At 44.4% G+C, this 16,583-nt stretch overlaps 1 protein-coding gene across 8 annotated transcripts in view; it reads right to left on the bottom strand.

Annotated features, from left to right (window-relative positions):
• CREB5 (cAMP responsive element binding protein 5) overlaps positions 1 to 16,583 on the bottom strand; it is a 266,685-nt gene that overhangs the window by 161,218 nt on the left and 88,884 nt on the right. For all 8 annotated transcript variants that reach the window (XM_079948043.1, XM_079948042.1, XM_079948045.1 and 5 more), the window contains one exon: positions 5,490 to 5,662. In XM_079948043.1, the coding sequence (XP_079804169.1) occupies positions 5,490 to 5,662 (173 nt within the window). The remainder of the gene's footprint in view (positions 1 to 5,489; positions 5,663 to 16,583) is intronic.

Below are 16,583 nucleotides of genomic sequence, written 5' to 3'. Positions count from 1 at the left end.
CTTGAGCACCCACACTCAGGTATTCATGGCTTTCTTTTCCTGAGTAATGGGCTGTGCTTTTGAAGTTGCAAACGGGGCTTGTCACCAGCAGTGGAGCAAGCCGATTGGATGCCTAGGGTGGCGCGCGTGCCCTGCACCCAGGGGCGGGGCCAGCTGCCCATGGGGCAGGGCAAGCCGGGCCACCCTACAGCTGAGGGGGAGGCAGCGGGTGGACTGTTTGGGCAGCGGGAAGCCTGCGGGCGCCCAGGCCACCGCGTCACTCCCAGGAGAGAGTATTGTTTTTAACACTTGATTGGGAGCCGCCCAGAGTGGCTGGGGAAACTCAGCCAAATGGGCGGGATATAAATAATAAATTATTATTATTATAGCTGTCCACAGAAGCAACATGCAGGTACAGTGGTACCTCAGGTTACAGACACTTCAGGTTACAAACTCCGCTAACCCAGAAATAGAACCTCGGATTAAGAACTTTGCTTCAGGATGAGAACAGAAATCATGCTCTGGTGGCGCGGTGGCAGCGGGAGGCCCCATTAGCTAAAGTGGTGCTTCAGGTTAAGAACAGTTTCAGGTTAAGAATGGACCTCCAGAATGAATTAAGTTCTTAACCCGAGGTACCACTGTATAAGAGATTACATTCTTCCTTATCGCTCCTGCTTTGCACTATTTTTGGGTGCTTTTGCCTGGCAGGGATAGATGTTTAAGCTCTGCCTGTGTTTGAAGCAAGAGAAAGAAAGAACACAATGAGGCATTAAGTAAAGCGGAGGTGGAGTCTGAGGTGACAGGAACAGAGTGCCTTCCCACCCCTTGGGTTGCGGGGGGCACAGGGGGGGGGAAGGGAAGGACAGTCAGAGCAGAGGGGAGGACTGTGGCAATTCAGCGGGATTCCCGGGTGAGGAACAGCGAGAGGGGCGGAAAACTCAGTGACAGCCCCGGGCAGCCAAACCCTAGCTACGCCACTGGCTTTAAGGACAGTACAGCAACACATGGGAATTTTCAGACTAAAGTTGGTTCCAGACAGGGGCTTAATTTGCAAACACACCACTAAGATCACAAACAGGTAATCGGAAACAGGCTTTTAAAAACAAATTTCTAGATTTTCAACAGAAGGGGTAAATCCAGTTCAAATGCAGAAGAAAAAAAATGGATTGAAATTTGGATGCCAACAGTGTAATGCGAATGATACAATAAACTTGCATGCTTACGTTGCTACCAATCCCACAATAAACACCTGTCTGTAAGAACCCTAAGGAGTACATTGAAATGACAAAAAATATTGTTTTTGCTTGGTTATTAAGATATACAAGGACCACATCGTGGTTTTTGTGGGAGAATGAAGGAAATATTGCTGTATTCTGCTTCTCCTCTTCTCATTTATCTGACTTGGGGCCTCCTCAGCAGCAAAAGTATATTAACATCTGAAATTAGTATGCATATAAAAATTATACACTGCCAGTAATTTGTTCACAACAACCCTTATCCTGTCTGGTATCTAGGATGATACCATTTCATACACATGCCTCCTGGGGAAGAAAGAAAGAAAGAAAAAAAGAAAGAAAGAGAAAGAAAGAAAGAAAGAAAGACCTGGAAATAAAAGTTACAGCCACTCCAAAGACACCTCACTCTGCCTCATGGAATGAAATGCACATGCATACAGATGAATCCCAGTCTCATGTGCAGGAGTGAGGCCTGAATGCAACAGTTTGAATGAAACCTTATCTTGCCATTTGTTGTTTTCATTGGACTGCAGCCAGTGCAAACATTTGCAGGTGGCTGGGCCATATTTTGACACTTAACTATCTACAGTTGTGATAAAAATCAGAATGTTGCTACACTGCAGTTTCCAATAGCCTACAGGGCCAGATTCTGCTCCCACTTAAGACGCACTAAGACCATTACGACATTGTCTGCTGAAAAGCTTAGAGTTTTTTAACAAACGTATTTCGCGGGGCCACTCGTTTCTCTCTCTCTCTCTCTCTCTCTCTAAATAAAAAGAATCCTTTTCTGAGGCAGCAAATTCTCCTAATACTTCATACTGTTATGAGTTTGTGGGTGCCAGAGCCCTGTAATTAATCCCTGGATCCAGCAAGTGTTAACATCTAATCAAGACAAACTAGCTTTCCACGAAGTGATTGCCTGGGTGACGACCCATTAATGGGGATTAAGGTGCAACAGAGCAAATAGCTGGGGCCCCCTCTCTCAACAGTGGTACCTCCGGTTACAGACACTTCAGGTTACAGACTCCACTAATCCAGAAATCATACCTCGGGTTAAGAACTTTGCTTCAGGATGAGAAAAGAAATTGAGCAGCGGCGGTGCCGTGGCAGACCCCATTAGCTAAAGTGGTACCTCAGGTTAAGAACAGTTTTGGGTTAAGAATGGACTTCCAGAACGAATTAACTTCTTAACCAGAGGTACCACTGTAGAGAGTTGTGTGTGTGCCAGTAAGTGTGTTTCTCTCTGTGTGTCAGAGAGAAGAGAGAGAGAGAGAGAGAGAGAGAGAGAGGATGTAATCTATAAGAAAACAAGAAAAGGAATGTCAGAGAGCACAACGTTTGGTTTCTGTTTGAGTCCAAGGCTGCAGCTATGGAAGAAACAAGACCCTTTGGGAGTGATGATGGTGTTAAGCTCTCCATCGTAGGCTCAGTTTGTATATATGTTTTTTAAAAATGTATACAGTGGTACCTTGGGTTACATACACTTCAGGTTACATATGCTTCAGGTTACATATGCTTCAGGCTACATACGCTTCAGGTTACAGACTCGCCATCAGTCCATGGAAGCAGGGCCAACGGCCAGGAATGATGGGAGTTATGTAGTTAAAAACATTTGAAGGATCAAAAGCTCTCTGCATTTGCCCCAAAGGATGCATGTGAAAGCAGGAACAGAGCTCTAGGGTGTAAGAGAGGTACACAACAGAACTTTGGCACACCTTTGAGAATATATTACCACTGTATTTTTTTAAAAAATAAAAGAAATCACACAATACTGTCAACATAGAGTAAGGGTTTATCTCCATTACTAATGAGCTAAAAAACTAATGTCAATAGCTGGTAGATGCCCACAACATTCACAGAACCACATTCCGCACGCCAATAGCAGTATCAATGAGTACATAAATTGTCAAAAGAACCTGATTTTCTTATCTTTCAGTGCTAAGAAAACAGGAGGTCAATACAACAGGAGCACACACACAATGAAGGAGCCTGGGATGTGTGAAACATATAGGCATCCACTGTGCATTGTTTTTTTGAAGAAAAAGACATCTGGAAAGATCTCTGAATGAGTCTTACACAGTAGAAACCAGTTTGGTAGGGTTGAGCTAACACTGGCATCACTACAGCTGACTTTGATGGCACTGGGGAGGGAAAGAGCCGCAGCAAAATTGGTTCTACTGCTGCACCTGCATAGCCCAAGCTCACCTCCACTGTCCTACCCTACCCATTGTAAAGGTGAGCTATAGCAAGGGCAGTTTCACAATTCTATCCCACCATACCAATTGCTGCACTCATCGTGCAATTCTTATTCATTCAAGGCCAGAGGTCCAGGAAGAAGCATTCGAGCATATGACAACACGATGGACATGCATTTTACTACAGGTGATAGAAAAGCTGTAGAATACCCATTGATGGATCTTTCAAAAGTTAGGAAACAGACTAATAGATTATAAAGAATGTATGAAGAGACACTAATGGGTTAAGGACAACAACTTGGCTGGATGCTCATTGAGGACAACAATTTGGCTGGATGCTCATTATGGATGAACGGGAGAGCCAGCACATGGAGTGGTTAGAAAATCATCAGCCTAAATATAATGGAGTTGGGGTTGACTTTGGAATCAAGCTGGGGGCCCAATACATTTTGGCACCTGGGGCGAAGCAGAAAATGGTGCTCCCCCAATCGGGGAAGAGGAGGGGAGTGAAGAGCTACATCAGGAACAAGTGGGGAAATCAAATCAACCTTACCCAAAGGTTGAAGTGGGAATCAAAGGCTGTCATGGTGGTGGAAGAGAGGGACCTACTCTGAATCACGTCAGGTGGGCGCAGGAGACCGCAGAGGGCAGCCCCTACAATTTACTCCCTAGGGGTGGGAGGAGACCAGCCAGGGCTGTCTTAAGCGTATGTGGTGCCGGGGTGCAAAGATCCGCCCGGCGCTGCCTCCCCTCTGGTTGCCCAGTCCCAGGCGCACAGGAGGGTGGAGCCAGCTGGCCGTCTCAGTGTCTCACTGGCTTGATCACCCCCAAACTCGCAGTGCAGAACCACCTGCAGCGGGAGAGCCTGCCGCGGCGCTCCAACCGACGGGCGGGCTCTTCCCCGGACTCAACTCTTGAGCCCTGGACTCTCGGCCTGGCGCCCTGAGAGCCTGGCACCCAGGTGCCCTGCACCCCTAGTGCCTATGGGTAAGATGGCCCTGAGACCAGCAGTGCCTCCTAGTCACCAATAAACAAGCGATGGATTCTTTGGAGGCCAGATCTGCTGCCCCTGTGGATTCTGCAACCTGAGGTAGTTGTCTCACTTTGCCTCATGGGTAGGGTGGCGCTGAGGGTCACAGAACATACTGATGGGTGGTCAGCTTCTTTCCTTTTAAAGATAGCTCTGGGCTCTTGTGGAGAAGAAAGGCTATTACGTAAGCTCTCAGTTATGATTAGCTTTGCATTAAAAAAGGTAAAGGTACCCCTGCCCGTACGGGCCAGTCTTGCCAGACTCTGGGGTTGTGCGCCCATCTCACTTAAGAGGCCAGGGGCCAGCGCTGTCCGGAGACACTTCCGGGTCACGTGGCCAGCGTGACATCGCTGCTCTGGCGAGCCAGAGCCGCACACGGAAACGCCGTTTACCTTCCCGCTGGTAAGCGGTCCCTATTTATCTACTTGCACCTGGAGGTGCTTTCGAACTGCTAGGTTGGCAGGCGCTGGGACCGAGCAGCGGGAGCGCACCCCGCCGCAGGGATTCGAACCGCCGACCTTTCGATCGGCAAGCCCTAGGCGCTGAGGCTTTAACCCACAGCGCCACCTGCGTCCCATCAGCTTTGCATTACAGACTACAAACTGTACTGAAGAAATGTGGGGTCTCTCTCTAGGATAGTAATCCAAGATATATGAACAAACACAGTATGTTTTCAATGAATGGCTCTTCTGGTGGCTGAAATGCTAAGCAATACTATTGATAAGGGTTGAGAGACTACTCAACAGCTCAGCTCGTCAGGGTACAAGTCTCCCGTGGGTCAATGCGGTCAGTAAAGGAAGGAAATTCCAGCCAAGTAATTTGGAGCAAAACAGCAGTCAGTAGACTTAGATCCTTTATTGTTGCGCAACAGGTTCCAACAGCAATAAGAACCCTGAGCATGAATTTCCGAGACACTATATAACCGCAGCCACCCATCTCTAGATTATCTTGCAAACGTTTCGCCATGTATCATTCATCAAACACAACATCTGGCACAACACCTAGGGCCAGCACTTCATCCAAGCAAGAATCAACTGAGGATGTCCTTACCCAATCTGCCGATTCGTGGAAGGTGCTTGTGTTATGACGGAACTCGATTGCGGAGATGGCATGGCTTGTTGAATAACGATGCTGGTGTCGTGGTTTGGCATCCTTGGATTTGAGAGCTGGTGCGTCCCCGGTGCTGCCATGGCTCCTCCAACGGCGTTATGCATTGAAATATTCTGTGAGAAGGGGATTGGGAGAGTAAATTGGATGCTATCGTGTGTTGTTTTTAATTTCCCTCCTGCCTAAAATTAGGGATCTGGAAGTGTCAACAAAAAATGAAAAGTTATTGGCTCCCAGCAAACTGCGTGTCAATAGATCTTGCTCTAACTAACAGCTATAAAGAAATGAAAAATAACTCTTCTGCTTTTACAGTGCAACACAAATTGAAAATACTTGGAAGTTGACTAATCACTCTTCCATACATCTGACTCGTGATTTATAATATAGACATTTTGCACATATCCATTTGCCTGTGTGTGATATATATTTCATTTGAAAATGATTTTCACAGTCAGTCTATGGCACATTGATTTAGTATTCAGCCTGGTGCTACAGTACTAGATCTGCTGAGAATGATAAGTGAATTGGGTTTGACAGGACTCAGAATAACAACTAGTGCATACATACACACACACACACACACACACACACACACACCCCTTAACATTTATTCTGGGTGTAGTTGACATCTTAAGCCAATACAAAGTTATTCCTGGACTCATATTTGCTCTCTCATTATTGCTCTAACACCTGTTGGTACGCAAGATATGTTTTTGAGTATCCTAGAGTTCTTGTTAAGTGGTAAGAAGAGCTAGACATGAAAGTCAAAAATTTAAGGCTAAACGCAAAGTAACATTATTGCCACAGATAAGTGAGTATCTAGAGTGAATTCAGCAACTGAGACCTGAAACAGGAATAGGAAGTTGACATCTAGAATTCATAGAACCCTTCCATTATATGAGCCTATGAATTCTAGATGTCAGCTAGTCATCTAGTCCAACCCCTTGCAATACAGGAATCCTGTCCACAACTATCCCTGAGTGGCTTGAATCACCAACCTTCTGCTTAACAGCCAGGTGCGCCAACTCATTGTGCCATGATAATAAAATCACCTTTAATTACCTGAGGAAATGAACTAGATTGCCCAAGAGAAGCACGGCAAGGTCCCAACCTCATGCTGCCTTTCTAAACCTGCAAACACAGGGATGGGGTGGCATCCGTGAAGATGTGTGAGGAATAAAGCATTCCTCCATCCGCCTGATCTTCTACAATAATTGCCCTCCACACCCCCACATTCCTGTATTTGCAAAAGCAGTTTTGGTGATTGCATTAAAAATATCACCCATGTAGAAGCACAGCTAAAGTTTTTCTTCAGCCCTCACTGTTAATCAAGAAAGTGCATAGCAGGCCACTATCTGTCAGATGCTGCCTCACAAAGAACAAGAACAGATATCTTTCAGGCATACAGAGACAGATGACCAGCTTGAGAATCATTTGACTTTGACTAACTTTCTCTGCTGCTGTTAGACAAATCTTGATTGGTCCAGCCTAGTTTTCTTCCTGGGTGTTCCAAGTTGGGTCAATGCCAGCCCTGAACAGTCTTGACAGCAGCCACATCCACGGTTTTTATATCTTGCTAAGTACTCTAAACTCTCCTGAGTGTGTGATAATGCTAAAAGCAAGATGAGCAAGAGCACTAGGAAGTTGTTAATGGACGAGTGAAGAGACAAAAAGCGATGCACACTGCTGTAACAGCTAGGTAAAAAATACGAGTCCCTTTGCTTGACTGCAAAGTTCTACTGCCAACAGAATGGTTAGCAAACATTGCATGCATGGGAAATGGAAGAACATATTTATGGTTGTTAGATCATCTGTTACCCAGCACCTTTCTCGGATTTCCGAATTGTAGCTGCATAGTTTGTCAGAATCCCAAAAGGACACTGAGCGTCCTGGTTCTCAACTGCCAGAGCTATATACATTACATTGAACCAACTTTTGGGATTGATAGTGCCAGTGTTGATAATCAGTGGGCAGCCCTGTTTAATTCTGCTTTGCCGGGACCTTTGTTTATCCGTATTTAAACATGCAGTGAATCTTCTGACTTCTATTTTAATCTACCAGACACAAAAGTAAAAGTTTTCAGGTGAGGCTTTTGTTTTATTTTAGTCACCGGTTGTGGGTACACACCATACAGTTAAAGCCCACACACCAAAGAATTCTGGGAACTGTGGTTTGTAAAGGGTGCTGAGAGTTGAAGCTCTGTGAGGGACAAACTACAGTTCCCAGAATTATTTGGGGGAGGGTGCTGGAAATGTATGATGTGTATGCGGCCATAATTCGGGAAGGTTGCAGGATCAGCCTGAATGGCTAAGGTCATGTCAAAGAATTGTAGGACATAGAGCATGGGTTGGTAAACTAAGGGCCACAGGCCGGATCAGGCCCAATTGCCTTCTAGATCCAGCCTGTGGACGGTCCAGGAATCCAGACAGCCGGCATAGCACGTGCATGCGATGGTTTTTGCAACTTAGCCAGGCTTGGGGGTCAAAAGTGAGGCGGGTGGCTGCTTGAGACAAGCACCTTCTCTGTTTGTTGTGCACTTGCGTGCAGCAATCTTTGCTTCTGGGGTGGGGAGTGGGGAAGAGGGAAAAGGAGCCACAGTTTGGATTTCCACCATGGAGCTGCTGGCGACTGACCTCAGGAAGGACAGTTGTGGCACAGGGGCTTGGAGGCGCCTCAGGAGTGACACCCGCTGGTGTCTGTGGCGGCGGTGCTCCCTGCCAGAGGAAACGGGGAACGCCTGGGCAGCTGTACTCCGAAGCAGTTCTGCACTCTGCTGGGGAGGCCGCTCATTAGCTACACGGTGCGAGCCATGGAAAGGTAAATAGCCACTGCCGCCTCGTCTTCCCTCACGTGAGGAAAATAATGTTTTTGCCTGAGCGGTGCTGGCCTGTCTTAGCATGACCAACAGCTTCCCCCTTCACCCACGCATGTGCACATGCTCTCCAGGGCTGACAGGAATGGTGCGCTTACCTCAGTCCCTCACCCTGCCTTACGAGAGAGAAAATAACTGTCAACGCATAGAACACAAAGGAAGCAGCGTGGGTGTATGAGGGAACAACAATTTTGGGGTGCTGCAGCTATTATGTCCAATGGAAGGCAAGAGGCAGAGGGGGCACCAGATTTTGGTGCTGCACAGGGCACTACTGAAATTTGAGACACTGACAGGTGTTTATCCCACTGCTTTGGTTGAGTGCACAATGCTAAAACAGAACCTACTAAGCTACCATCTATACAGACTTCCAATATACATGTATTGGATTAAATCAGCCATGCAATGATGACAGCAGAGGAAGACTCGCAGAACTTTCCACAGAAAACATTCCTGGCAATCATTTCTTTTGTGGCATGAACAGGCTTCTTCATTCCATCTCCTGCGTGCAGCTAGTCTTAAATGTAAGCATCGCTAACTCTTCTGATGGCTTCCTAAAAAACACAATGGATTAAGTGCTTTTCATCTTTTATCTTAATTTTTGTGACATGATCTCATTAGTGGTGCCCTCTAATTATCGATGGAAATGAATAATGAAAGATGCCTCCTGTTTTCCAGACCCATCAATAACATGCATCCATGTCCCTTTTTTGTATCCCCACAGATTATCCCCTTTGACATATGCTTTTACATACACAATAGTATACAACGTATACCGGATGTGCCAGTGGCTATGTTAGAACAAAGTTTGAGCAGAGTTTTTGATGTTGTTGTTGTAAGGCATTCTAGATTAAAGGAAAAAGCAATATTTTGAAAGGCATGAAGTCCAGTTTCACGAACCATTACATGAGAATGTTAAAATAAATTTTCATATAGGGAAAATACACGCTGCCGTGGGGGAATACTGAAAGAGTACATTTCAGGCTTCAAAAAGGAGGACCCATATACTACATGGACTAAAGGTTATTTATTTCACAAACAATCAGCTGCCTGAGATCATCACTCAAGCAGCACTGCACACAAAGCACTCCTTATGTTCCAGTTGAAATTGCAGTAACACAAAATACGTACCGCACAATTAGGGTCATTTACTATATGTTGCACCGGGATAACTGTACAGCATCCTGCTAATTGAAGGCCACTGAGCAGGGGAATTCAACTGGATGGATAGCTTTTTATTTATATTTTGTCTTAATAGTACTGAAGCCATAAAGGGAGCATTTTTTCTCCCTTCTTCTTCCTGAAACTGCCTGTTGTGGAGTTTATAAAACAGGAATTTGGCAGCATGTCAGTGGTGCAAACTGATTTCCTCTTCTAAATGTAATTTTTAAAAGCAAACAAACAAGGTTATGTCTGCTAATGAAGCATTACATGCTACTCTGGAGCTTTTCCCCCTCTTTCTTTTTGGTCGAGCAAACGCAATCTCAATAGAAAACAGTTAATGGCCTTGCAAAGGAATATATTTGCTTCAAATTCATTCAGTAAGTATCTCTGTTCAAATGAAAGCATCACTTTATATTATAGCAATCCCGTATACTTTTGCTCTACAAACGTAATCAGGAATAGAATTTCAACTACAACAAAAAGCAGCAGTTTTGCTGAGAAATGTGGGGTACTATATTATGTCAATATTTATTTATTTATTTATTTAAAAAACACGTAGCTAATTATAGGCTGCCACCAGCAACTTCAGTATAATATTGTACTTAATTGATTAAAGTCTACTTAGATATAAGTTCACACAGAAACATAATAATACTTGCTTCTAACACGCCTGTGGAAACAACTCAGAGGTTATTAAGAAGAAAAACAATAACAAGAAGATTGGAAGATGGGACTTGTGAACATCAAAAGCAGCAGAAATATGAGATGATTGGACCCTTACTGACCTTGAAGCATGTGAACCCCCAACAAAAAATTAATTTTTTTAAAATGATATGTATTGGTACAAATTGGAATAACTAATGTGATAGGATTGGATTGTTGAATGGAAAACTTAATAAAAAATTATTTTTAAATAAAAAGTCTACTTAGATATACATGATTATATCCTCCAAATGTTGTTGGACTACCAGTCTATGTTGCCAATGGCTAGAGATCATGTGATTTTTCATCCCTACTCTAAGGATTCATTTTGGCATAACATGGTGTATCCATAGGCATATCCATCAGTTCAGTCACCAGATTCTCACTGGAATTCTAAAAACTCATTGGCCTATGTCTGTGGACCAATAGAGGTTTGATGGAATGTCCACAAAGGATCCATCACACTCTGACCTTTTGAATTCCACCGGCTCATAAAAAAAGCTGTGTTCACCAGCCAACTATAAATATGAAATATCACAAGTTACATATCCATTTCTTTAGCAACAGTATCATTTCACTTTCCTCTTAGCAAACTGTGAACCGAATCCCTATGCAGTGTAGATCTCTCTTGCTTCGGTTAAGACTAAAAGAACTGGCTTTTTCCCCCTTTCACATAGTTAATCCTGTGTAATTCAATCAATGATCGAGACAGAATTCTTACATTTAAGTTTTTCATCATAAATATAGTTTATTGACAGATTCTTTTTTCATGCTGTTTGTGAATTGAAAACTCTGGGGTACAATTTTTCCAAATACAAATAAACAGTAAACATGGCCAATGCTCCTGAAGAGAAGCTGACCTACCCAGAACATTACATTATGCTGATTTTTCTGTTACTATAACTCCTACAGAGCTATTCACACTCAAGACCAGTCAGGAGATTTATAGCATTGCTTCCAAACGACAAGACTATGGACATGAATCTCTCACCTTGCATGGTTTTACATGGCAGTATAAATATGAAACAACTTCACGCTTTCCTAAATTATGGTCTTTGCCAGATCTGCTTTGAAGACATGCACAGGAAATGCACCTTTATTGTAGCCGAATGTATAAAGGTCCAGGGTTGTTTTAAAAGATGTTTCCTTCAAAATTTGCAACTCGGATTTAAAATATCCAGAACTGGTTGGCCTTGGAGGGATAATTAGAATGTTGTGTATGCAAATCAAAGCTGGTGGATCAAAAATATGTGGGGGAGAGTGAAACTTACAAAAAATAAGAATCTTCCAAGTATGTGAAGAAAAATTAAATGGCATCTATTACCATCATTTAAAAAAAATAAATCATAAAAATTATAGCATCCAAGTCTTTGAATTGCCCGCTTTTCAGTTGAAAAAGTACAGAAAGTAAGTTCTGCTTTTAAACTAAGTCTTTTGCCACTTTTTATTTATTTTTTTTTTTAAAAAAAGCTTATTAGTTTCCCTACACACAAATGTTCTCAAAATAGCTTAACCTTGAATGGCTTAAGAAGGGGAACTTTTTTGAGTGATAATAATTTAATCCTGGCGGCAGCACAGTATTGATGCATCCATTTCCCCCCCTGCGCAATTGTCTAAATCATACACAAGAGAGTGTTTGTTTTTAAAGGCAATATAGATATTTTGCTCAGCTTCGTTTTAGCGATTGCCTACTTCCAGGAGGGAATCCTGTCACTGCAAGATTGACGTGGATGGATGCCAGAACAGAGGAGGAATGCTAATACTGTGCTTCTTCACACTGATTGTTCCTCCAGTTCTAGTTAATAATTATGCCCCTTCATTGTGCACTATAATCTTTTAAAGATTACAACGCTCCTTTGGGAACAAGCCAAGAACCAGGCGGAATTCTCTCAAGGAAAACTGATAACCGTCTCCCTATCTGCTCTGAAAAGGCTTTTCTGCAAGGAATTCCACCCTAACCCGTCTTCTGCCAAATTCAGGAGAGCTGACTCAGGGCATGAGTGAGGGGCAGTGTTTTGATGGACCAAATGAGATCAAATGTTGCTCACCTCTGCTATAACTAAATGTTGTGGGGTTTGCTGACTATATGAAGTAATGCAGGGCAGCAGAGGTGTAGCATGGGAGGCCAGCAGGGGCCACTGCTGCGGGCACACATTCAGAAGGGCGCAACTTGGCTGCTGTGAGACTGGGAGGAATGGTGGCTCCCTTTTCTGGTTCTGAAACACAGAGTGCACCTCTCTTGGGCAACTAGATTGGCTGCAAGTGGAGAGCGGGTTTGCTGGGGCGGAGCCCCTTCTGTATGCCCTTGAAATAAATAAATTAAGGTCTTATGTATATAATAAAGGTTCATAAATGTACCAAGCAAACACGTACATAGATATATAGGCCACATGTCTGAAGCTGCACAGGTGAGCAGCCATGGAGCCATTTTGACTCCCAGGCTGACCAGGTGTTTTCTCTGCAAGGTCAAATGGTGGAGCCTCCCCATTGTCTTCTCCTTCACAAATCCTGTCTTAAGGGTATGTCTGTGTATGAATAGGGTGAGCCTGTGACTTGGCTCAGGAACTAAGTATTATCATTACAAAAGACTGGCCAGGCTCCCCAAGGCATCAATCCAGTAAATATTAACAGGTAACTTGCCAGACAGGAGGTAAACAACCCACTCAGATTATGAGGTAAACAACCCACTCAGATTTCTGCTTTAGCCCACCCTTTCTGTGATGTAGGTATGATGTATCTGGGGGTGGTCTTTGACTCCAAGGTGGGCAATTTAAAATGTCTATATAAGGGTGGACACACCTGGGTTCTGGGTCTTCCTCCTTCTCCTCTGTGAGAAGGGGCACCCTGTTGCAACAGTTCAATAAAGATCAGGCTTATAAACTGCTTTGCTTCTCAATATTCTTTGGTTGGCCTCTGTTTTTTCCTCCGACCGATGGAGAACCTACAAAGGACTCTATAAGGGCTCTTGTGTCCCCCATAAGGGAATAAAGGCAGATTTTCGTTTATTACACCCTCCTCCTTCAACACCTCTGAACAGTGCACCACAAGCTTCTCGTGCCATGGCTGCCGCTGTGCATGCCATGTTGTTGCTGCTCTAGGAGGCCCCCAGCTCCCTCCTGCCCCAGGGCCACCGCAGAGCCACCAGCCAACGTCCCTGTATTGGAGCAGGCAGCCACAAGGCACGACAGAGTGCCACTGGAGCGCCCGGCGTGGATGCAGAAGCAGCCGCTCAAGCCTTGGGTGGCAGCGCATCGGCTCCTTAGCCTGGCCTAAGGAGATTCCTTTTTGTTGTTGTTGTTGTTAAATCATTTTTATTAATTTTCCAATAAAAAACATCCAATTAACATATCAAGTCATAATCCAATGAAAATAAAAAACTAAAATAAAAAAGACCAAATTATCATCCAAATTATAATTATTGATTTTTCGGGACTTCCCATAGTCTGGACCTTGAAGCATATCTCCAAATCTCAATCCTGCCTCTCCTCGTTGTTTCCATATTTTCCACATCTCGATTTTAACACTTTAAAATTCTTCGTCTCTGGCTCTGCGATTCTCAATCATGTCAGACATCATATATCCTTTCATCCACCAAGAACAGCTTTATTTGCGTATATATCTTTTTTCAACTGTCTTTTTGCCAGCCTACGGAGATTCCTGTGGGTGCGCTACAGGTGAGTGGTGGTGCCCAGCCTCTTTTGTACCTTGCCCTGGGTGCTGGATACAAATGCTACGCCACAGCAGGTAAAAGGTAAAGGTAAAGGACTAAACCACTTCTGGTGCAACGGGACACTGTGACGGAAGCCAGAGCGCACGAAAATGCCGTTCACCTTCCTGCCACACCAGTACCTATTTATCTACTTGCACTGGCGTGCTTTCGAACTGCTAGGTTGGCAGGAGCTGGGACAGAGCAACGGGAGCTCACCCTGTTGCGGGGATTAGAACCACCAACCTTCTGATCACTGGCCCAAGGGGCTCAGTGGTTTAGACCACAGCACCACCTATGTCCCACGGGGCACAGGACACAGGGCAGGGCAGGACTGGAGAGGCTGCAGGTTGCAGCAGTTTGGACTCCTTAGGAGCAAGTACAAAGTCACCTTATTTTCTGATAATAGCTAAGGTGTATTTACAGATAGGTAGCCGTGTTGGACTGCCATAGTCATAACAAAATAAAAAAATTCCTTCCAGTAGCACCTTAAGTTAGTTCTTGGTATGAGCTGTCGTGTGCATGCACACTTCTTCGCACACAAAAGCTCATACCAAGAACTAACTTTGTTGGTCTTTAAGGTGCTACTGGAAGGAATTTTTTTATTTTGTTTTAGCTAAGGTGTATGTCAGGGAACTGCCATCAGTACTGGATGGAGAGCGCGGAGCCCAGAGGGATTCCAGAGGGCATCCAGGGATCGGGAGAAGCAGCCCATCTTCTGGGGAGGAGAATCAGTGTAGCACCAGTGGAGAAGGGGGGCTGGTGGGGGAAGTGGCGAGGCGATCCCATGACTCCTTGCCTGGGACCAGCGGAGAGACTAGAGGTCCTCCGTTGCCCACGCCCTCCCTGCGCAGGAGGCTTCCGCGCAGAGAGGGTAGGCGGAGACTAGGCGTCAAAGAACTTCTTTGCTGGAAAAAGTTTAACAAACGCCCACTCACGGATTCTGCCAGCGATTGAGTCAGCCACGGGTGAGTGGCTGTCTGGACAGAGGAGGTTCACTTTGGCAGCCCAGCCAGGTGTTTGCACCCAGCGAGGAAGATAGGCACCTGCTTACGCACGAGCAACCCCCTTAGGAACCATTACAGTGTATATGAAGTAACAAATGTTAGAGGGGTCCGGTTGTTTTCTTACGGAACAGTCTTTTTAAAAAAACAACAATAACCAGTACATTAATTTCCACACACATGTCTTGCAGTGCTTGGAGAGGCCACAAAAAGGGCAATCTTTCACTAGAGCAACATAAAGGGCTTAAGACGGGATGATCAGTATCCCATTGTTAGCTGCCACTAATACCTAACATATCAAATCTAGATCCTCGACTTTACCAGGGGACTGTTCCTGCTTTAGTGGATTTATGCCTCCTATATTGTTTCTGTTTTCTTTTCCTTTGACCTTGAGGCACAAATTAAGGGCCTGCATTGCGGGATTAACTCTTGTAGTTACTCGCTGTATATGTCCTCATCAACAACAGCATTTCTTTTGCAGAAAGGAAACATGCCTTTTGGGACTAGGAAGCAAGGCCCAATTGCAAAAGCCCCGGATATCCTGAGGGAGGCTTAGAATAGATTGGGGCAGCCTGTATAAGGTGAAACAAATCCAGTTGACACAGCAACCAGAATCCTCTGTCCTTCTCCATTCGTTTAAGCAGCAAGTAGATTTATAAGCAAATAATAATGCCACGGCTGCAACCCTAAACTTATTAAAGCCCCTTGAATTCAGAAAGATTTACTTCTTAGTAAGCAAACAGAGGGTTGTGCCGCACATCACACAGAGTGCACTGAGAGGCTGGCAAAATAATTCAAAGGAGATGAAAAGGAATTCGTCAATGGTAATTTTTAAAAAAAGATCTCTGAGAAATCAGTTCATTTGGGCCGCGATCCTAAACACAATTGCATGGGAGGAAGTCCTGTTGATATCACTGGAGCTTACCTCTGAGTAAACATATTTAGGAACTGAACTGTTAGTGATAGATTTACCTGCTTGTTAACATCAGGCAGGCATCTTCGCTGCAGTTTTTTTGGCACCTGCTAAAAAGAGATTGAATCATAGAACTGTAGAGTTGGAATGGCCCCAAGCGTCATTAATTAATTCAACCCCCTGTAATGAAGTACAGTGGTACCTCAGGTTACATACGCTTCAGGTTACAGACTCCGCTAACCCAGAAATAGTGCTTCAGGTTAAGAACTTTGCTTCAGGTTGAGAACAGAAATCATGCTCCGGCGGCATGGCAGCAGCAGGAGGCCCCATTGGCTAAAGTGGTGCTTCAGGTTAAGAACAGTTTCAGGTTAAGTACGGATCTTTGGAATGAATTAAATACTTAACCCGAGGTACCACTGTAATCCTGTTCACAGCAGCTATTATTATTATTATTAATAATATTAATATCCCGACCTGGACTCAAACCACCAACCTTCTGGGTAACAGCCAGATGCACTAATCCAGTGTGACACATTTATTTATTTATTTTATTGAATTTATATACCGCCCTATACCTGGAGGTCTCAGGGCGGTTCACAGAAAAGATCACAATATATAAAATCAAAATAAGAACAATAACCCAAAAACACCCCCCACCCAAAAAAGAGTCACATTTTAA

Source organism: Podarcis cretensis (genome assembly GCF_951804945.1).
Source record: "Podarcis cretensis genome assembly, chromosome: 12".
Lineage (NCBI taxonomy): Eukaryota > Metazoa > Chordata > Lepidosauria > Squamata > Lacertidae > Podarcis > Podarcis cretensis.
The sequence above is the reverse complement of the archived record's forward strand: the minus strand, read 5'-3'. Positions and strand labels throughout refer to the sequence as shown.